Here is a 23,279-nt window from a genome sequence, read left to right on the forward strand (position 1 = left end):
GTTGACAAGAGTAGCCTGGCACGAGATGAAGCGTTCCCTCTTGAAGAATGCTCATTATTCATCTGCACCCTGTTATGGACCTCTACTGACACGGTACTGTGACACGGAGGTTGTTTTGTAGAGGCCCTGTGTCCTGCACTGATGGGGTTAAGTTCTATGCAGACGAGCACAAAGTCATTTTAATTAACGCTGCGTGTGCCAAGCCTGGGAATGGTTTGCTGAGTTTTATTTCCAATGAGACGCTTGGCAAGATACCTCCCTGGCTGCGAGAAAAAGAAGGGGCAGAGCAGATGAAATTCCTAAGGGTGGCAAGGGGTGCTGCTCCTGGCTCATATTAACCTCCTCATTCCTGGAGCATATTTTAATCCCAAAAAAACAAGCACAAACTAGACTAAATATGCATAAACAATACAATACTTCACACACGTATTGTGATACACTCTCTCATATTACTCCCCCCCTTATTCAGATCTATGTGAAGTTATATATCAACAAATAAGCCATTGAGCAAACTCCCCGGGCAGATGTATTATGATCCACAGCAAGTGGGTTTTGTTACATTGTGTCCCCCCCTCCGTTCTGACGTTCCTATTCATTACGCTGTGCCTTTAATGGATAAACAAAAACATCTGTGTACTACTATTGTGCTATGCTCAGGCATTTCATAGGGGGTATATGAGATCTGAGGATAATGATCTATGCAGTATGTACTATAGCTGGATATGTAATAATAATGAAGTCTTAAGACATATACAGAAATAGCAGGGATGAGTAATCGGTACCAGGGCAGGGCCATCATACTGCTCCTAAACTGGTACAAACAGTATAGTATATCACACAACATTTCTCACCTATTTGATCTTCCGGAATTAACGACTCGATCGGAGGGTCCAGCTCGGAGCTCTGCGCCAAGTAGTTTTTAACCTGTGTCATGAACTGTCGTATGGTGTGCAGCATATCCGTACTCGAGACGTGGCAGTCCTTATTCTCCTGCAGAAAACTGATGTAATCCTGTACAAGACACCCAAAATAAGTGCACTTGTCCCGAGACATGGCCGCTATCTTCTTCACCATCTTCTTCTCCGGTGTCACCAAAGAACTGAAGACCCCGCTCACTTTGCGCAGGTGGGTTTTGACAAGCTTAGAGAATCCCAAAGACGTAGCTCTTTTATTTCTGGACTTGACCGGAGGGGCCATGCTCTCCTGATCGCTCTCTTCTTCACAATAGTCTAAACTATCCCCCTCGTAAAAAGGGGGTACCATGCGTTCAAACTCAAAAGAGTCTGAGGATGATGTGGAGATGCTCATATCACTCAGGCGCTGTATGCGTAGGGTGCCCTGCACCGGTGAGTTGCCGATCTGGCTCACATTCATGTTCTGCATTGTTTTCTGCGGTGGGGAATCTTCAGGCTGCGAGTCAAATGAAGATCTACAGGAACTATTCAGTGATGGAGTCTGGTCGCTGCTCTGCCACCTGTTAAGGGTAGCCTGTTTTTTCAAGCGAGGAGGGGGGATAGGGGTAGGAATTTTAGGAGAGTCCAAGTTCCCGTGCCGATTATTTATAAGTGTTTCTGGCATGCTTGGCTCTGACTGTACAGCTCTGGACAGCTGAAGGTTTGTGCGATGACTGTTAATGGAAGGGGGAGGAGGCCGAGGAGGTGGTGATTTCGCTCTCTCTATGCCATTTGCTTCTTGGGTCCTTGTGCTGTCCCTCTTCAAGCTTCCCCCAGAGTCCTGGCTGTGTACTTTTATGAAGAGAGGATTAATGAAACACAGAGCACCGTTGCTCTGGCTACATTCCAGTTCTGAGGGCGTTCTAGTGCGGAGAGAATGAACTCCATTTATAAGAGGTAGATGATGTGACTGCCTCTTGACGCTGCCTTGGGGGAGAGGCTTGGGAGAAGGTGGAGGATATTTTGGTCTGATGTTTACTGAAGACTTCCAAAAGTCTTAAAGGAGAAAAAAAAGACACAAAACAATGATCACAGTGTGAACAGAACATGTGCACAAATGTGGCCTATACTATCTCAGGTTTACTACAAAGGAGAATAATCCAACTACTACAATGTGACAACCACAAAATTTCACACTTGCTGTATACTACTATTTATTTAGCATACCGACTACACACTACAAAACCCTCATCTCAGGCCAGCGGCAACAAGTCTGATCCAGCAAGCGCATGGGTCAAGATTTAACGGACTGAGCAAGGTCCTGTCCCGCTGACTTTAGATAAGGGAAATAGCAACAGATCTATCATATTGTCCTGTGCAGCACAGGAGTTTGGTTTTATAATGTTTAGAGGCAAGTTACTGTACCAGGGGTGTAACTACAGGCATAATAACTTCTATGGGACCCACAGTATCAGGGGGCCTGGCAACCTAACTAGCATGTGCACGCTAAAATACATATTATACTGCACATTGTTCAGCATAACATAGATACATATATCTTCACAAATCATCCGAAGTAATGATGTATTTATGTGTGTAAAAATGTATATTTGTGTAGAACTTTATGTGTGTGTATATAAGTTAATAAATGTGTGTATATGAGTGTGATTGTGTAAACATGGGTGTGTACAATATGTTTATATTCTTTTAAGGGGAAGGGGGCCCATGCAGAAGCCTGAAGTGGGGCCCAGCCTCTCCTATTTACTCCCCTGGACTCTACACAACATGATTCCTTAAAGGCTTCTAGTCTCTTAATTTTTTTCGCCTGTGAAAGTCCTTTTTAGAATTATTAACCTATATAAGAAATTCCTACTAACCAGATGAAAGTAGATGCAAGTAGCCCAACATGCACTATACAATTCTGAATGTAGAGACATAAAAACCTGATATTTATTAGCTTACAAAGTAAACAAAAACTCATCTGTTTTCAGATTATTCGGCTGTTTTTACAGGTATAAAAAGATTTACCTTATAAAATATGCAAAACAAATGTTTTAACATCTTGATCTTCATTTGTGGTACAAGTTACTTGATTTATCCGTAACCTAATATTAGTCCTTCTAGCCCCTAGACGCAACCAGCTTTGCGAGGCATCAATTTAAGAGGGTGCTGAGGTTGTGGTCGCACCCAGAGCCAGGAGTCTTAAATGGACTCGATCAACAGATTTTGCCCCATAAAACTAAACTACCAGCCGTTTGGGTATAAAATGTCCTTTCTAACTTTCCCTCTTCTATGTGAATTTACCGTTAAAATATTTACTCCAAAGTCATGTGAAAATGAGCAGAGAAGAGTCACTTGAGATGCTCCTATCTATAGTAACTATAAACAGACTTGTTATTCTGTGAGCTAAAGAACCAGAGATACAGACAGTTAAAGACTTAGGGAGAAACTGTATCTTTCATCTTCAGTTCACATTCCATGTATCTCCGGTTCTGTTGTTCACAGAACCACAAGCATGATGTGACCTGAAAGACAAAAGCACAATATTGGTACAATAAAACAAAACACTTCCCATGCAGCCTCTTGACTCATCTCAGTCTAAATATGACTCTTCTCTGCTCATTTTCAGATGGCTTTAGGGAAGATTTTTTTGTAAATGAGATTTCACTTTAAGTGAATTCTAGAAACCCAACCTCAGGGGGCTAGTAGTTTAATGGAGTAAAATCTGGTGACAGGTTCCCTTTAAATAATCCAAATTGTGTCTCTTCCCCATAAAGACGATTAGTTCTATAAATCATACATTACGGAGGGAGAGCTTGGTACAAAGTATACAATGGAGCCCAGCAGCACAATAAAAACATGTGCACATTAAATAAACCCCTACAATATAGGAAATACCGTAGATAGATTTTTGGATTTGCACATACCATTCCATACTAAGGAACAGCTTTTATGAGTAACACTTCAGGACAAGCTTATTACTATTAAAGGGAGCAAAAAACTTGCAGAAAGGGCAGACAAGGCAAAAGAAAAAGCTGAAAGCTCCTCTATTTTTCCAGCCTGAGCCCAGATCATCAGCTGCTCGGCTTTTTTCCCTCTCCCCGAGCCTGTAAACACACAGCTGCATGCGACTGGATTGCAAAACTTGGAATTTAGCTCAGTGCGTGGTCAGAAAAATGACATGCTGTGTGCTTTTATAGATTATAACAATGAGTAACAGGAAACACAGCTAGGAAACCTAACATATGTCTGGCCTACTTGTAGGAGGCCCAAGACGGATCTAGAGGAGCAAGAAAGACGAGTGCGCCCGAATGTTTATCATCAGCAGGCCAAGTAGGTTAATAGAAAGTCTGCCTTTTGTAAATTTCTAAAGTTAGCTTCATCATTGATAGATTTTTAATTACAATCTAAACACATTGCAAGTAGCGAAACTGAAATCTAAGGCCTCATGCACACAACCGTTTTTTTGTTGCGCAGCTCACGGCTGCCATAGACTTGCACAGCGTGGTCACGCCACAAAAAATAGAGCAGGTCCTATTCCTGCCCATATTGCATTCTTTGATTTGATAAATCCTTCTATTTTGTCAAACTCTGACAGCAAGTACCTCAACCAAAAAGCTTTTCATTTTCCTGGCTTTAAAGGGAACCTGTCAGCAGGAATTTTCACTAAAGTTGAAAAAGCCCACCTGCATTGCAAAGATGCCTTTGTGCCTCCTCTCAGCATTTTCATTGCAATATAATTGTGTGTTTTAACTTACCTGGCTTGCTTTGGTTTGGATACATTTAAAAAAAACATGTGACTTGTCTGTGCAGCTTACTCCTCAGCTCTCAGCCCCCACTTTTATGCTCCTGTACAACTCCTCCCTCCTTCTCCTTCACTCTCACAGGGGCAGAGCTCACAGCCTGGTGAGCTGACATCAGTGGGAGAGGGAGGAGTGGTACAGGAGCAGAAAGGTGGGGACTGAGAGCTGAGGAGTGAGTAGCACAGACAAGTTTTTTTTAAATGCATCCAAACTAGTGATGGGAATAAAGTCTCCTCTTACTGAGCTGACTAATTAGGCTCTGCTCACTAAGAAGATCTGGCTCTTCTGGCTCCAGAACGGCTCCCTATTAAATATATAATAGTCAGTTAGTCACCCCACACCACTTTTAACCCATTGTCTCACTGAGTTAACGAACATGAGCCGGCTTGTTCGCAAACAACACATCAGTAATCCAAACCAATGCCAACCCCCGGACTCACCACAGGATTCTGGTAGGAAGCCAGGTAAGTTAAAACACACAATTATATTGTAATGAAAATGCTGCAGGAAGGTAAATAGACATATTTGCAATGTAGCTGTAATGAACAGATATGACTTGTTGGGTGTTGGAGATTCTACATTTAGGTATTATCACATGGCATGATTGCTGCACAGCACTATGATTACAGATCTATATATAAGACTTTATAGTGGGGTGTATACATAAAACAAAAAATCTACTCACCAATCCCCAGTTGGGAAATATCTTCAAGTTCAGAATCTGACTTGGCTGTAGCGATGGCATGAGGCAACTTCAAGGTGAAGGGAAGGACGTCCCTGTTGGCAAAAATACATTTAATGTATTAATATCTCAGTCATTTAATGTTCTTCTCTGAAGAGTAAATTTCTTGGAAAAACTTGTATTGAAATTGTCTGGACTTTAATCCCCTGAGGACTCATAAAACTGACGCTACAGAAAATTTATTAACAACCGAGGGCATATCCCAACATGACACTGCCATAGCTACAACTAATATGCATACAGACACATGAGACACATGAATGGAAAATTACCACGGCTTGGCTTAGATCTTTACACCTTGTTCATACCAGAGCAGTTTTGAAACCCTTTCACCAGTTATTTTTTAATGATATTTTTTGAGAAAGGAAAGGAGGCAGCAGTGTGCGGTGTGTAACGTAACGCGCCAGGTGTAAACGCACTGTGTCATTGAACAGAAATGACTGAGAGCTATACATCTTAGGGCAGTGGTGGCGAACCTATGGCACGGGTGCCAGAGGTGGCACTCTGAGCCCTTTCTGTGGGCACTCAGGCCATCACTGCAGGACAGAGTTCACTAAACAGGACTAAGTCCACCAAATCTTCCTGCAGTCCCAGGCAACTTAAGAGATGCTGCAATCAGCGCTATTTTAAAGCGACACTTCATTGGCTGTTTGAAACTGCTGGAAAAGTGAGAAGGTGTTGACAGAACTGCATTATCTTTGGAGGTCCTCCTGCTAGACCCACCATTCTTCATGTACAGAGAGACCCTGGAGAGAAGCTATTTGCCCTCTTTCTTTCAACTGTATTGGTTGCCTCAAGGGCCGATACAATTGAAAGATGTGGAAGAACACATAGCAGTAAGTTACTGCTTAAAATGCCACGTTGGCACTTCACTGTAAGTAAGTGGATTTTGGTTGTAGTTTGGGCACTCAGTCTCTGAAAGGTTCGCCATCACTGCCTTAGGGTTTTAACAAGTTCCCCCCCCCAAAAAAAAGTATTCTACATTTTATCCTCTCTTGAGCACCAGGTTTCTATGTCTTTGAGCAGTGACAGCTGACTCGGTGTGGTCAAGAAGCGCTGGCACGAAGCACCAAAGTAACAAGCAGAGACGTGGTCAGAGGAAAGGCTGAGGTCAGAGTTTATGTGTAACGGTAACTGAAGAAGAGGTCATGCCAGGAGACCAAAAGTCAATGTTGTAAATGAAGCAGATTACAGGAAATCTGAAACAAATTTAGTTGGGTATCAAATAAATGGGTCCAACACAGATAAGGTGTTTGGACCACCTGAATATTTCTATATGCCAAATAGTCCCAGGGTCAACATCTACAAAGAGTTTGTATATTCTCTCCATGTTTTCGTGGGTTTCCTCCAGGCCCTCTGGTTTCCACCCACACTCCAAAACATACTGGTAGATTGATTGTGAGCCCATTGGGGACAGGGACCGATTTAGTAAACTCTGTGCAGCGTTGAGTAATCTGTGTGCGGTATATAAATAAAGGAATTATTATTATTAGCCCCTGAATAAAAGAGTACGATTCATTTTTCATATATAAATTATTGCAAGAAGTGATACAGTGAATTTCAATGCTGCTGGGTTCTCTTTCAAAATAACTAAATATCCACAGAAAAATTGAAGAAAATCCTTATCAAATACGATATGCAGCCGTTTATAAAAGAAACATTTATCTAAAAAGTTAGAGAGGACGTCTCAGAGCACTCTGGGGCTTCAAAAACACAGAAAATCTGAATTTTTAGATTGGATTTCGATTTAGCTGTGATTGGGATGTCTACTACTAGTTGCATACATTACATCGGTTTATTCAAGGATACACATATGAGACACTTCTATACAGCTTAGTACAAGAGACTTTGATATAGTGTCATAAATATTAGGTTTAGCTTTTTATCCTTGAGTTATTTGCACGCATATATATTTCAGTAGATCATTCATGGATGCATTATGTAATTTCCCTACAAAGAGAGAGGTCAAGGAAAACAGAGCGATTCTTGCATGCAACCAACAGCAAAATGCTTTCTATTCCTATATAGTATCGAGCCCTGTCTAAACACGGCATGAAACGGAGTGGATTTGAGGTTACTCTGGTTGTACAGTCCAAAAACATCATTGTATATAGCCGCCTGGATGGAGTCCAACAGCCTGAAAGAAATCTGCATGAATGAAGAGCTTCTGAGGTCAGTGCTAAATGCCAGGCAACCTGATCACAAGCCGCAGTTGTTCAGTATTATTAGTGTATCACAGCCAGGGAAGAGTTTTTATAGTGTAGAAGATTTTATACATTGACATTTAAAGCTATTTATTGGGTAAGGGAACAAGTGATCAAAAATTATGCAACAAATTTTCAATGCATTTTTGGGGATGTTTATGTACAGATTTCCATTTAATGATCTATTCCTTATACAAATGCCGCAGTATTCACCTTGACCACTAGTCCTGATAATCATCACATACTTCCTGATCTAAAGGGGATTGTCACATATGTTACCAAAAACAATTTGGGTAGTGCAATAGGACAAAGATCCAGAGCACACAAGCAAGTCCATATTTGAATGGCTTAAAAGCTAAGATTTTTGAGGCGCCAAAGCAAAACAATTGACTTAAATTCCATTGAAATGCTGTGGCAAAAATCTTCAAGTGCAACTAACCTATAGACTAAATTGCAGAAATCAATAGTTCAGATTATAATAGTAAACTTTGTTATATATTTTATTATAGAAATATACTCATGTGTCCTTTTTCCAGCTGACTTTTTTCCATATTTGTATAAATTGGCTTTCTGTCCTGTGTCCACTGACAGCTGAGAAATAAAGGATCCAGATAATGTGTCTACTGACTTTAGGTATGTAAAAAGCTAAAAATCCCATTGTTCTGTCTGAAGTGGATGGACCTAAGAAGCATTTTATAGACACTGCTCACTGCAGGAGAAAGAAGTAGAAAAATGCACTGACAGGCTTATTTAGTTAATAAAGTAAATTAGAAGAATTATTCATTTCTGAAATTTCTTCAAAGGTTTAGTGATGCTTTAAAGGGAACCTGTCATCTCCATGAAGCCCCATAAGCCCTAAAAAGAACCTTATTCACACATAATTCTTGATAATATAAGTAGAAAGAAAGCACCTATAACAAGCAGCGGGTTGACTTTGCACCACTACTAAGGGAGTTATCGCTGAAACCCTCTGGTTTCACCCTTATATAGAGATATGTGGGCAAAATAACTAAAAACAATGCAGTTTGCCTGTGTAGTGTAAAGAGGGTGCCAGATGCATAAATTGTGGCGCCCAACAGAATGCACCAACTTTGCGTGAAGAATAGTGCAGCCGGACACCTTATTAATACATTTGTAAGCAGTTTTCACATAAAAGAAAGTGCAACCTCAGACAGAAAACCGGCACAAGGTCCATAGTAAATGTGCCCCATAGACTTTGTTGTGGAGGAATCGTAATACCTTTGCCTCTTTTTGGTGGTTCCAGATGGATCAGGAGACACTGGTGTGAAGTACCAGGGGTCGGGCAAGGCTTAGTCATAGAAGTGTGGATATAGTCTTTATATATCTAGAGACTTTCCAAATTACTTGGTTGTATTTACAACTTCCTCTCAGAGGCCAAAAAAAAGTTGCAAATTCAAGGTGCAACGAGTTTATAGTGTGATTCACTGATTCATTGTTCCGTCAGGCTGCTACAAACTGGACCCTTGCTTCCTGGGTGAGAGAAAAGTCCCTTGTGTGGTGGAAAATGACATGATGTTTTGACCAGTGATGGCACAAACCCATCATTAGCCATCTCTCCCTGATGAATACATGGAGCAGCGGGTGCAGATGACCCTATGTCACTTCCCTTCGCAGGAGCTGATATTATTACATCTTTCTTGGTCTTCGGCCCGGACAAGCATTACCCTCATTTAGCTGACCACATGTCACAGGCATTCCTAAACAGCAGGTCCCTGCCATTACTTTACAGCATAAACCCTGATTGTTATCACCGCAAATAAACATTTGGGCAATGAACAATAACAGGAAAAGCAGATCTTAAATAGAGCGCAAGGAAAACATCACAATAAACATGAATTCTCAAGATAAGCTCTAGTTTTGTCAATGTATCAATATTTTTATCATCATAATATTGTGATAGTAGATGATAGGTGAACCACAAACCCTTTGCCACAGACCCTTAAAGGTTAGATCATAGATTGGAACCCTAGTTATATATATAGTTTTCTTCACACTTCTGTCGGATACTCCAGGAAACAGACAACAAAGATCTGTTATCTGAGGACCCACAATGTACAGCAGATGCATCATGCTTACTAGAATAACTAAAATATAAGACATATAAAGTAGCTGTAAAATTTTCCAACATGATCTTGTATCACAATTGTAGAATTTCTTGCTCGCCCTTTTCTCTTCATCATTTTAGAGTTAAAATGGAAATATAAACAAAGAAATCTCTTTCCCCAGGGCTTAGCCAATGTACATCCTATTCTGCTATCTTGAATAGTGAGGCAATCAGCTGAAACATATGGGGAAACGACTGCAAGACAACTGGTTGCAGCAGGAAGGGAAACTGTGTGAAAGACTAGCTGGAGCAAGTAGGGAAATAGTCTGTAAAACTACTGGCTGGAGCATGTAGGGAAAAGACTGTAAGACAACCAGTCGGAGAAAGTTAGAAAATAGGCTGAGAGACAACTGACTAAAGGATGTAGGAAGACAGGCTGTAAGACAACTGCTGGAACACTTAGGGAAATGACTGTAAGACAACCGGCTGGAACACTTAGGGAAATGACTGTAAGACAACCGGCTGGAACACTTAGGGAAATGACTGTAAGACAACCGGCTAGAACACTTAGGCAAATGACTGTAAGACAACCGGCTGGAACACTTAGGGAAATGACTGTAAGACAACCGGCTGGAGAGAGTAGGAGAATAGGCTGTAATACAACTGGCTGGAACAATTAGGGAAAGAAACTGTAAAATAACAAACTGTAACAAGTAGGGAAACAGGCTGGAACACCTGGAAAATGACTGTAAGACAAAAATGACTGTAAGACAACCGGCTAGAGAAAGTAGGACAACAGGCTGTAAGACAACCAGCTGGAACACTTAGAGAAATGACTGTAAGACAACCGGCTGGAGAAAGTAGGTGAACAGGGTATAAGACAACCGGCTGGGACAACTAGAGAAATGACTGTAAGACAAATGGCTGGAGAAAGTAGGAGAACAGGCTGTAAGACAACTGGATGGAACATTAGGGAAAGAAACTGTAAAATAACAAACTGGAACAAGACAACCGGCTGAAGCAAGTAATGGGCTGTAAACAATGGTCTGGAGCAAGCAGGGAAACGGCCTGTAAGACAACAAACCAGAATAAGTAAGGAATCAGGCTAAAAGACAATTGGCAGGAGCTATAGTCTCCCAGCTGTACACCTATAATTTGTTAGTGTTTCCTATAGTAGGTTTTGATTTGGGTCATCAGAGTTTAGGTCAGCAGCAGGCCTGTATGAGCAGCTGCAGGGTTTCCTCTGCTTGGCACAGATCTGTAGTGACCCGGAGGTGCGCGGCGTCATTCTTCCTAAACCTAGAAAGGGAATCTACTACTAGTTCCTGATTATTTTCCTGTGTGCATTTCCTGTGCTTTTCCTATATTTGACCCCACTGATTTCACATCACCTAAAATTTCTGGAAGTTTGCTTTTGCTAGTCTTATTTGTCATATTTACAAACCCTTTAATTCTAAAAGGGACTTTTGTCATCATATTTCCCCCATTAAATTAGCAGCCCCCTCAGTAAGGGTTTGAATTTCCTACAATTTCCTTTTTTATGTGAAATCTCGACTATTTAGCAAAAATCACCATCAAATTCATGTGATGATAAGTAGAGAAGAGACATGTTTTGCCTGAAACAAGCCACTTTAAGAGGCTACAAGGGGGCGGTTACTTCAGATGCCATTGGTTCTACAGTACGTAGAACTTGCTTTTAGTGTCATATTAAAGATAAGAATCTAATCTTTTAGATGGCATCATGTGATTCAGTGTGCGCTACACAACCAGATACTGGCAGCTCTAGGTACTATAGAACCAAAGATACAGGTGTCTCAAATGAGGCCCCTCCTCCAGCCTCTAAAAGTGACTTATCTCAGGCAAAATATGACTCTTCTATGCTCAGGAATTGTAGATAGATGTTTCATACCCTACCTAAGAGGGCTATTAGTAAGTTAGAAATACTAGATATTTCTTCTTTAAAAGGAAATGTTCTTCTAAAATCAACTTTTAAAATTATGCTAATGGCCCTGAAGGGCTCGGGGGGGGGGGGGGGGGGGAGGGTTACCAAAGCTCGCCTGTGCTTTAGCTTCATAGGCCCGCCCTTTCACTGCTTTTCCAGCATTTCCCCCTCCCTCTCCCTCTGTAATCTCACTACAGCAGAGGAAGCTCCAGCAAACAGTAGAAGGAGGAAGTGCTTCCTGCTCAGTGTAACAGCCTGTGAAGCTACAGCACAGAGGGGTTTTGGTAACACCCCTAGGAGCCCTTCATGCTTATTAGCATAATTTTAAAAGTTGATTTTTGAAGGAAGAAGGCCTTGGATATCAAAAATAAGAAGATTACCACAGTCTATGAGTAAGTGTCCCTTGTTTATCCATGCTCGATTTTGATGGAAGATTTCCTTCAAATTTTAAATTCTTATTTTATTTGTGATATGATTGAAGGTATTGGTCTCCTAATATACGATCGGTATATTTCAATGTATCTTACCTGCTAATGCAGTAAAAAGCAACAAGCCTAAAGACATCCGCAAAGCTGATTCCAGATCCTTCCAAGGAAAAGGCTGGGGAGACAGAAGATAATGGACACCACATAAGACCACAAACAAGATGAGGTTAAATCGGATCCTGGTGTTTTTCTGCAGAGAGTAAGCAGTAATGTTTTGCAACTATCAAACAAAGCAGTGTTCTCCTAATTGAAAACAACTGTGCCGAGCGCCTTTCTGTGCCAGCAGAGCAATTCAGCTAAATATAAGGAGCCCGGAATTTATGTCCCTTTTCCTCATTCCAGGAACATTCACTCATCCTTGAAAAATGGGTCAAAACAGATCGGAGTTGCACAATGAAAAAGTTAGAAAACAAAACAAAAGAACTCACATGATCCTCAATCCCGTCTGCCTCTGTCCATACAAAAGTGGCGCTAGTAGTGTGGTGTAATAGTATCACACGGGATGTTTACTTATCACAGCAGCCAGATAGGGATTCTCATATAAAGTACTGTGCAAATGTTTTAGGCAGGTGGGGAAAATGCTGCAAGGATAAGAATATTTCCCAAATTAGGAATGTAACAGCAGCAGGAGAACTCTGTAAGGGATGTTTTCAGTATACCCATTGATCCATTGGATATGGGATATATGTATGACCGCTAGGGGTTCTCTGCTACATTTATGTCTGGGAGAGCTTACAGGATGGCCGATTCACTCACGGGGAGATCAGAGAGACTTGTCGTCTCCCGCTGTGCCAATCATGCGCAATTTCGCTGTTCACTTTCATTATCACAGGTGCTATGGAAGGGACCCACTCCCACATGAGATAAGGATCTAGTCACACTGGATAAAAAGTGTATTTTATTGGGAAATGTATTTCTTATCGAACTAATTTTGACGTTTCGGTCGTTAGACCTTCTTCAGGCACAGTTTTCATTGTATAGTCCTGCTAAAGTACGCATGTAGCGGTATGTAGCGCTCATGTATATAGAAATTTGACTTCGGACAACTTTTTCCAATAAAATTCACTTTTTAACAGCAACTGTGTGCTTGGATACTTATCCCTTGTTGTGCCAGTCCCTGGGATCCCAATGGTCAGATCCCCAGTGATCGGACATTTATACACCTATCCTGTGGATGGAGCTACTGAGCTAGAAACCCCCTTTAAAACTATCTACAACATAAGTGATGATATGGCCCCCACAGACCTGATGTCAACATCATCTGTCTAGGATTATATTAAGAGAGTAGGAGGGAAATTTCTTAATTTTTGTGCAGGGTGGCGCGGGAACCGTTCTATATTTTTCAGTGGGATGTAAAGATTAATTGATTAATTAATGAATTGGAGCGCAGACTAAAAGATTAAGAACTCCCGAGACTTGCTTTTAGCTGCTCTCTTTTTGTGCCACAATATTGAGAAAACACCAATATTGTGGCATCAACGCTTCATAAATTAAGGCTTATGAGGCGCAGAAAGAACACAGCCAGTTTTTAGTTTGAAAGCCCATAATAAATGACTCCCTAATCATCTATCCATAGAAGATCTGTGGTTAGTTCTTCTACATGTTTGGAACAACCTCCCTCGCGAAATCCTACAAAACCTGTGTACAAGTGACCTAAGAGAACACCAATAGGGAGGTAATGAAAATTTCTCTTTTGTTTATTCACTTTGGATTTTATTAATTAATATAAATGACCTACTAGGGCAGTGATGGCAAACCTTTTAGTGGCCGAGTGCCCAAACTGAACCCAAAAACCCCTTATTTATCACGAGGTGCCACCCAAAAATTAAAGCGGAAACTTATTGCTCCCTGTTCAACAACTTCAGATTTGCCTCCTAAGGATAGCAACACAGTAGAAAGATGGAAAATTTCCAGTGTCCCTATGTACACAGAGAATTGTGGGGCCGGCAGGAGGTCCTCCAAAGATAATTTGTCCCTGTCTACTCATTCTCCCTCTTCCTACAGACCCAAGTAGCGCAGTAAGTATCAAAATATGACTGAAAGCAGCATATTTTAAGTTGCTTGGAACTGGAGGAAGATTCTTTGAGTCCTGTCTGGTGCGCTGGGGTGATGACCCGGGTGCCCACAAAAAGGGCTCTGAGTGCCGCCTCTGGCACCCGTGCCATAGGTTCGCCACCACTGTACTAGGGCAACCTGCACATATATGTTTGCAAAATCAGACATGCAATAGGATGTTTGCGTCTATTTTTAGTGGCTGATTTGCTTCAATCTGACATCCATTTTTGATGAATCCTCTTACTTTTTAACAGATCAGTCGCACCATCTGTTATAATTATGAATGTGGGCACTAAACAATTGAAAAGTATTGCATTTATTGCCGCCAAAATGGATGCCACGCAGTTGATTCCCACTATCATGTGCATCTACCCTGAAACTATGATTTTTGCAAATTAACAATATTTTCAGTTTTTTCCCACACCAGCCTAAAACTTTTGCACAGTACAGTACATAGTCTCAATGTTCCCCTCGCTGGTAAAACAGAAGCACTAGTTGCAAAAATATTATCTAATCAACTTCCAAAGGGAGAACGAAATCTTAAATAGATGATATAACATGGATATAAAAAGTTGAAGGAAACTATAAAAATGTTTTTGAGTTTGTCTGTTACCATGTGTCTACTAAACACAAAGACGCCATTCATTTTGTGGTTTCACTCTATACACGGAAACATACTGCAACTATATTTAGGATGGATTCACACGTAGCATTTTTTTTTTTTTTTAGAAAAAACTATTCTGCATTCTACTGAGCCAATGTCAGACATCAACAAGTGACTTATGTTGCTGTCAGTCCCTGTCTACCCGCAGGAATAGCGTAATAAATACTGTAATAAAAGTTTTTATATGTATTTATGTATTTTGCCTCATCACTAAGTCTAGGATCACATCATGTTTATGTGATATGCTGAGAATATAAACATATATTATACTATATACTTAGCATTGCATTGATCACCGGGCTCCGCAGAGTGAGGTCCACAGTGATGTCACTGTCCATACAAGGACTGTGACATTATTTTGGATTACACACTTAAACCTGTGCACCACTTGGAATCTATTGATCACCTGATCATGGAAAGAATCACACAATCAAACTTTGTATCCAGGTAATATTCTATTTTTCAGAACTTTTATCTATCTTAGGCGGGAGTAACCCTCCGAGGGTCCACAACTTCATTTCCCTTGGCTGTCTTAATTTGTCCATATTTCCGCAGCCGTGCACATAGCACAGTTTGCATAGAGGCTAGATAGAAAAGCACATGAACTACAGATGCAGGTGCTACGTCACAGTACACATGATAAGGGCATGTACTGGATGTGCTTCTTTGTGGTCATGTATGATGTTTACTCCTTCTTGAGTAACTTCACTATAAAATCAAGTCTATGACTACATCATTGGGGAAATGCTTGTGCTTTCAGGGAGGAGAAGGAAGGAGTATCCTTACAATGGAGGACAAAAAAGAGGTGCACGTGCAGCCTTAGGGTGATGCCGCACATGGCGTTTTGAACCCGTTTATGGGTTCGTTCGTTATCCGTTTTTAAGCAATCCGTTAAAAAACACATGGGGTTTTTGAAAACGCATCCATTTTTGACAGGTTTTACCAATTATTAATTAAAACTGGTCAAAAACGAATGTGCTTTCAAAAAACGCATGCGTTTTTGGACGGGCTGCTTAAAAACGGACCAAAAACGGGTTCAAAACGGCATGTGTGGCATCACCCTTAGGCTATGTTCACATTTGTTTAGGAGCTTCGGTTGTTCTGCTTCAAGAGGAAGAGAAAAAAAAAGGAAGCCCCTAATATGAGGGTCAACAATGCGTCTCACCAGATTTCATTGACTATAATGGATTCCTTAATTTATCTGGATGAAAAAGTCCTGAATGTAGAACCTTTCCATGCTTGGTTTTTAATCTGCTACAAAGGCCCCTGATACAGAGGCCTCCAATGCAGAGGTGGACATTTACCATCAATGTAGTATTGCCCCCTACTGTGGATCACATCTTGGGATTTATCTCCATATGGCTAGAGAGACAACTCAATATTCTACTTGTAATATTAGAGTTCATGTATTCAGACCTTCTCTCCATAAGCGAAATTCTGCTGATAATCGTGCAGACATGTGGAAATATAAAAATATTCATGTTTTATCTTGAAAGAAAAGGAAACCTTACATGAACTCGGAGTGTCAGTCAGGAATAATACAAACAAATGTAGCTCGGTGGGAAAGCGTCATTATTGTTCTATGATAACCTTAGGTCAGACAAGCTGGGGCACGTGGTTCCCTATGGGCCAAAGAATCACAGGTTTACTATGCCAGGTTTAGATATTTGCTGATGTCTGCTCAACACTGGGTTGTGTTTGGACAAAACCTGAAAGGGGAATATCAGAGAATCTCGTCTGAGACATGTTGTAGGCGGGTAACAGAGCAGAGAGCTAGGCCAGCATAAAGCTTCATGGTTCTGAGACAAGATGATAACAAGATCTAATAAAAACATGAATAAAATATAGCAGTTTTTGGCCATCATCAGTGTTGCTCTTTCAATGGTCAGTTTTATAAACTTATGCAAGGAATCTGTCAGCTATTTTGACCATACAAAGCTTTAGACTGTGTAAGGTATTGGTCCTGGACAGTTTTGTGCGTGCTGTTAGCAAAAGCAGGACTGTAAAAAAATGCATGTACATTCCAGGATTGTACCTGGATTTGGGACACTCTGGTGCACTGGTGTGTCATATCTCTTAAATGTACTGTTGCACAGCCCCTCCCCCCTGCTGGAACAGCTTCTGTTTGAATACTACAGCAGGGGGAGGGGCTGTGCACCAGATTGCTCTGAATCCAGCTACAATCCTGGAATATAAATGCATTTCTCACAGTACGGCTGCTGCTAACAACACACACAAATGGTTACACAAGTCTCCAGGAATGATACCTAACACAGGCTGCAGGTTTGTATGGTCAAAACTTTTAACATTGTTGTTCCACAATGGTTTTGTTCCACAATGGATATTCATCACCTATCCCCTCCACCGCATCTAAAACAATCGTGAGCATATGCATTTCTTATGACATTTCATACCCCACAAGTTTTTGTTCACTTTAAGCATTTCAGTGATTTGTAAAAACTCATAATGTGTAAAAACATATTGCGTAAAACAAATAAACAAAAAATGTGGTTACTAAAGAGAAAAAAAACACAGCTTGATTTTTCGAGGAAAAGCTAAAGACTTCACTCACTGTATGCGCTTTCTTTAATAACAAATTCTTGGAAACAAGATCCAAAGTCTTCTGGGACGCGGAGGGAAATGACTTTCTTCTGCAGTTTGGAAGACTTTCGGACTAAAAAGGCCTGTAAAGAAGCAAATTCAATATTATAAGTGGTGAGTTGGAAAATATGGCAAATGTATTTTTTCCTATAATTGTCTATAATGGCATGTTAAAAAATGACCACATTTTATTCCATGAGAAGAATAAAAACTGTACAAAATTCTACCAATGCTTTTTGTATAATTTTATATTAAATCTGTATATTACCGTACATTGATATTTTACTGATGAGATCATATTGCCGTATAATGGCCTAACTTTTAAAGGGAACCTGACATGGCGATTTTGGATACTAAACTAGGTCCCTACCAGTGGTTTAGTGTCCCATATCGCTCTGTAGCATTTTTAAACTTTATATTTATCTTATATTAATCTTAATAGTTAATATTTATATTAACACCTGCGTGTTCCGGCAATTTAAACCACCTTATTACACCCCGGATTCCTTGCGCAAGCACAAATAGCAATGAAGCCAGGGCATTATCCCGGCTTCACATGCTGGATCACAAATGGATGCGCCGAATTTTCCCATGTGAGTCCCATGTACCTTATATCTCGGTAAGTAAAAAAGTTAATATGTGCGACATCATTCAATCTCATTTTAAGGGACGATGATACGGATGACAGATTCTTTAGTAAGGTCATTAAAGGGTTTTTCCATTCATGTTGGGAATACAAACACATACTTATTCCGCTCTGTCCCCCAGTCACTCTGCCATTTCCTTTTTTTGTTCGTGCTCCAGACCGGAAGTTCCAGAGGTTCAAGGGACCAACTTCATCGAATGAACGGCTTCCTAGGACCAGCGTACGACACAGGAATTAAACTCCCCTGAAACATTTAAGTGATGTCCTGTGGTCCAAAGAGGTCACACATTGACCCCCTTGAACTTCCAGCACGGCAAAGGCCCAAAAACCAAAAATATTGGAGTGATGTGGGAATCAGGAGCTGTAGTGGGGTAAGTATGTGTACTTTTATTTCATGGCAACAGTTCCTTGGGACCTTTCCATATTCATGGAAAACCCCTCTAATAAGTCAGCAGGTTAATAGGGCAATGGTTAATCCCCTCTATTCTTTGCCATGCACTGCATTGTACATTTGACAGTGCCATCCACATTAATATGGCTGCACATAGCTGCAGTTCCAAATACATGGCACGCAATAAATTTTAATTACCTAATCTGATAGGAAATTGATATGAAGGTCCCAGAAAACTCCTTTAACTAAAATATTAATCATTACATTGGTATTTAAGATATTTAGGGTTTGCCCTTGACTAAATGCCGGTACTTGCTTCAGTACAATAAAGATTCATCATATTAATAAGTCCATACGGAAACACCAGGAAAACACTGGAGGATCACATTTTCCGTACAGTCGTGGGCCTGTGACTACTGAGGCTGGAGGACGGCCAGGGTGCTTGTGTATACAAGATAAGTCAGAGTACACACATTGCTGTGACTCACGGCTGTCAACACGTCCATTCATATAAAACACTATTGGCAATTTCAGAGTTTGGCATTGAACCTGTGATGCCAAGTCTTATCTGAAATACAAAATCTTCCATTGGAGGTGCCCAATCTTGTATCTTGCATGGGGTAAAATTTATAGATGTGAAATATTAAAAAAAAAATAGTCAACAAAAAGATTTCTATGATCCTCATGCAGGTTAAAGGGAACCTGTCACCCCCTCCCATGCTCCAAAACCACAAATAGTACCTTGTACATTCTTCTCAAAAGCACTTTTATCCTTCCCATCTCCTCCATAAGATAAAGTCAAGGAGGTGGGGAAGCTCGACTATGCGGTCAAGCTGGCCCGCCTCCTGATGGCTGTTAGCACTGCCCACGCTGCCTGCTGTGCACCCTTTACACAGCCTCCTATCTCCGATGTCCCTCAGTATCCCCTCGGAGTTCTCCCATACCCAGCCAGGGTAGCAGGCGTGCGACTTTCAGCTAACCTGTATAAGGCTGTATAAAGGGAGCACAGGAGGCGGGGTGGGCAATGCAAATGGCCAGGAGGCAGGCCAGCTTGACTGCATAGTTGGTCTTTCCCACCTCTTTGACTTTATTTTATGGAGGAGATGGGAGGAACTTTTTGAAGTTCAGACTTAAAACTGACAGACAAGGTACTCTTTGTGGTATTGGAGCGGTGATGAAAGTGACAAGTTGGCTTTAATATAAGAGTCAAAGAATTGTCAATGCTCCGAATATGTGCAGGGGTTTATTAGATATGCCACCACTAATCTTTTCACATAAGTGGTATCTAAAATTCCCTAATATAACACATATCCCCTTAATAATATGGGGAAATAATACAAAGGTCTGACATTGCCTTTTCCCCTGGCCTGTTTACGGTGGCCACCATGGAGTGGAATTGTGATATATGGGCAAGTATTCTTTATTTAAATATTCTTGTAGGAGCACCTCCTAGAAATCTCTTCATGTGTCCGCTTCAGCCCAAACCCACCTGCCTGATAAGAGAAAATAAGAAACTTATTGGGAGCTGGAATTAACTACACCTAATGCTTGGGAATGGTGAGGGATACAGAAAAACTTCCAACTACACTGGTATCAATGGAGCAGAGCCTATAAAGGGTTGTAAATAGTTGGGAATGATGGAGGAGGTGAAAGCTACTCTTCAAAGAGAACCTGTCAGCAGAAAGTGGCCTAATAAACTATTGCCAGTATGTTGTCGAGCAGATTAACACCTTCTTGTTTCTGTCATGGCCCAGTGTGGGGGCATCATCTAGAAATCAACGTTGAGGGCGATGTAACTTGGCTGTATAAAGTGATAGAGGTGGAAAGTTTTAACACAGTGGACAATGGAAGAAACCTGATTTAATAAGTTTTACTCTTCCTTACAATTTACTGATAAGGGCTGATTAGGTCACTATCTAGTAACAGGTTCCCTTTCAAGTCTTTGGGACACTTACAAAACGTGGCAGACATGTTTTTTTGTCCTCTGTGACTTCAATAACTTGAAAAAACTGCTACCAACGGCCCATACAATTAATGGGTTAAAAACGGTTCGTTTTAGTCTCGACCATTGCAGAAATAAGAATCTAGGTAACATCGCCATATATCAGGATTCACATAGTTAGGCTTGCAGGAACCGGAGAATCTTGGTTTACTCTGGATTGTATGAATAATAATGAATCAGAATTTCTATCAGAAGGGGTGGAAATTTCCTTGAGAGAAGAAATGTATGGCAGGAGTCCAGCCCAAAGCAAACGTCTCCAAGAGGTAAGAGAGCCAAGCTCAATCCTACCCTGGAAAGCTCAGCACAATTTCAGCCCACAACATCCAGTAGCCTCACAGGTTCGACTTAAGTTCAGAAACAGTTTCATCTTTTCTGCAGAGGTCATCAAGATTGTGGACAGATTTGGGAAAGAGTAACGTGAGCTTTTTAGAATCTTAGTTTTCTTCCAAGACATTTATTTTTCTAATAAATAATGGATCCGGCTGATCTGTGTGCACAGTCCTATAGCTGCAGCTGGGGAGGGCCTGCTTTGTCATGAAGTCAATCCAAAAGGAGTTTTCACTTTTAATAATATTCTATTGTATTTTCAAAATGGTTTACATTTGCAGGTATCCGGTGCTTAACGATGTGGGACCTGGCTATAGCAGCCTGTATGTATCCTATGCACATGTCCTATATAGATTATACATCTTAGGCTACATTCACACGAATGTATGGGACATATATATATATATATATATATATATATATATATATGGCCGACGTATATACAGCATATATATGTCCCCCATACATTGCAATGGCCTCACGGTGCCGTAAGGGAGTGGTACGGTGCCACACATGTGCGGCACTGTACCATTCCATAGCCTGTAGAAAGATAGGGCATGTCTTATCTTTCGACAGAATACGGAACAGGGCCCTATGTGAAGCTATGGAGAGGGGTGGGGATGAGCGGCACTCTCCCCCTCACTTTATCTAGACCTGATTTTCTGTGACAGCTATCAATTCCATAACCTATACTTTTTTAAAGTGTATCCCATGTTTTAACAAACTTTGTATAAATCCACAGTTCACTATGAGGAGTAACATGGTTTCTGATTATTATGTGACTAGTAATCCTCATCTCTTATTACTGCAGTCTGTAATCTGTAGTTTGCAGTCTTCTCAGCGGGGAAGACCTAGCTGCTGTGACTCACTGCTTCTCCTCCCATCTGAATAGAGATTATTTGAAATCTGACACCTCAGTGAATTTCTGGCCTTCTTGCTAGCAAGTAATGATAGGAAGTCCGGCTCTTTTTAGTGAGCTGCATCATTAGGCTCCGGTCGCTAAAAAGAACCGGCTCTTGAATGGCTCCCAATTAAATGTATAATAGGGAGCATCCACCCGGTCAGTCACCCTCTCCACACCACTTTTAATCCAAATTTATCGGGTTAAAGCAGGCATGATTACCCCATTAGGGACGGAGTTAACTGAGGCACCGGCTTACTGCAGGGAGCCAACTGCCGTTGTTCATGAAAGAGCCGGCTCGCTAGGAGGAAAAGAGGGAGGATGAAAATACCCAAAGTGGAGAACTTTGCTCTGATAAAGTTTCTTGCAGTTACATTTTCTTAAAATTGACTTTGCAAGTTGGTTTATATATTCGTGACCATTTAAGTGAACCTGCCATTTAAATGAACCCACCCAAAATAAATATGGATGCAATGCTTCTAAATCAAGCACACTTAGATGCGGGTGTATTTTGTTGGTGTTTTTTTTTGCATCTAATAGCTTTGTTTTTGAGAAAGAAATATTTTTAAATCATGCAAATGAGCTTTAGTGGCTCCTGTCTCCATTTGGGGTTTCTGCCCGTCTCCTCACTACTAATGGAAACGTCAAATGGAGACGATGGAGCCAGAAGGGGATCCTGTCTACATCACAAGTGTGGCTCATGCGCTTGGTTTAGAATCATTGCACTCTAACAAGATTCTGTACTAAAATGCATTTTTTCATTGAAGATGTTTCTGTATGTAGCAAAATATCTTCATATGTATTAGTGCACGTACCATAGAGAATAGGGGGACTAATGCTACCCTTATGTGTAGATCAATACAGGCAGTCCCTGGGATACATACAAGATAGGGTCTGTAGGTTTGTTCTTAAGTTGAATTTGTATGTAAGTCGGAACTGTATATTTTATCATTGTAACCCAAGCCAGAACTTTTTTGGTCTCTGTGACAATTGGATTTTAAAAATGTTGGGTTGTCATAAGAATCAGGATTAACAATAAAGCTTCATTACAGACACCTGTGATAACTGTTACAGCTGATCATTGTAGCCCAGGACTAAAGTACAATAAATTACCAATATCCAGAGGTCCGTTTGTAACTAGGGGTCGTCTGTAAGTCGAGTGTTCTTAAGTAGGGGACCGTTTCAATACTATCTTCACAAAGCTACATGCAGTAGGTGCCCCCAAGTGGAAAGTGTTAGTGTGTGTCAAAATCTGATCATGTTATTATAACTGTGAGCAAAAGATAAAGTGGCACGTTCTATTACGATAATCATAGAATAATAGAAAAAACCCATAATTATCTCGAGTAGCAGCTCTTGGTCTCTGGAATCCCTTTGGACTTGAAGTGCTGCTGATATTACGTGCATCATTCACAAGATGCCGAACCAATTGCTGGCCTCAGGAATGACATGTGAATGTGAATGACACCTTATTTATAAATCAGCACTTCTGGTCAGACAGCACTAGAGGCACCGGAGCCCCCACTAGAGTTGCAGGTGGAGTATTCCGAGAGACAAG

At 40.9% G+C, this 23,279-nt stretch overlaps 1 protein-coding gene across 3 annotated transcripts in view; it reads right to left on the minus strand.

The window, feature by feature from the left end:
• RIN2 (Ras and Rab interactor 2) overlaps window positions 1–23,279 on the minus strand; it is a 133,276-nt gene that overhangs the window by 17,335 nt on the left and 92,662 nt on the right. For all 3 annotated transcript variants that reach the window (XM_072140633.1, XM_072140632.1, XM_072140634.1), the window contains 4 exons: window positions 17,426–17,537; window positions 12,177–12,249; window positions 5,382–5,473; window positions 852–1,949 (listed from right to left, as the gene is read on the minus strand). In XM_072140633.1, the coding sequence (XP_071996734.1) occupies window positions 852–1,949; window positions 5,382–5,473; window positions 12,177–12,249; window positions 17,426–17,537 (1,375 nt within the window). The remainder of the gene's footprint in view (window positions 1–851; window positions 1,950–5,381; window positions 5,474–12,176; window positions 12,250–17,425; window positions 17,538–23,279) is intronic.

This window comes from Engystomops pustulosus, chromosome 3 (genome assembly GCF_040894005.1).
Source record: "Engystomops pustulosus chromosome 3, aEngPut4.maternal, whole genome shotgun sequence".
NCBI lineage: Eukaryota > Metazoa > Chordata > Amphibia > Anura > Leptodactylidae > Engystomops > Engystomops pustulosus.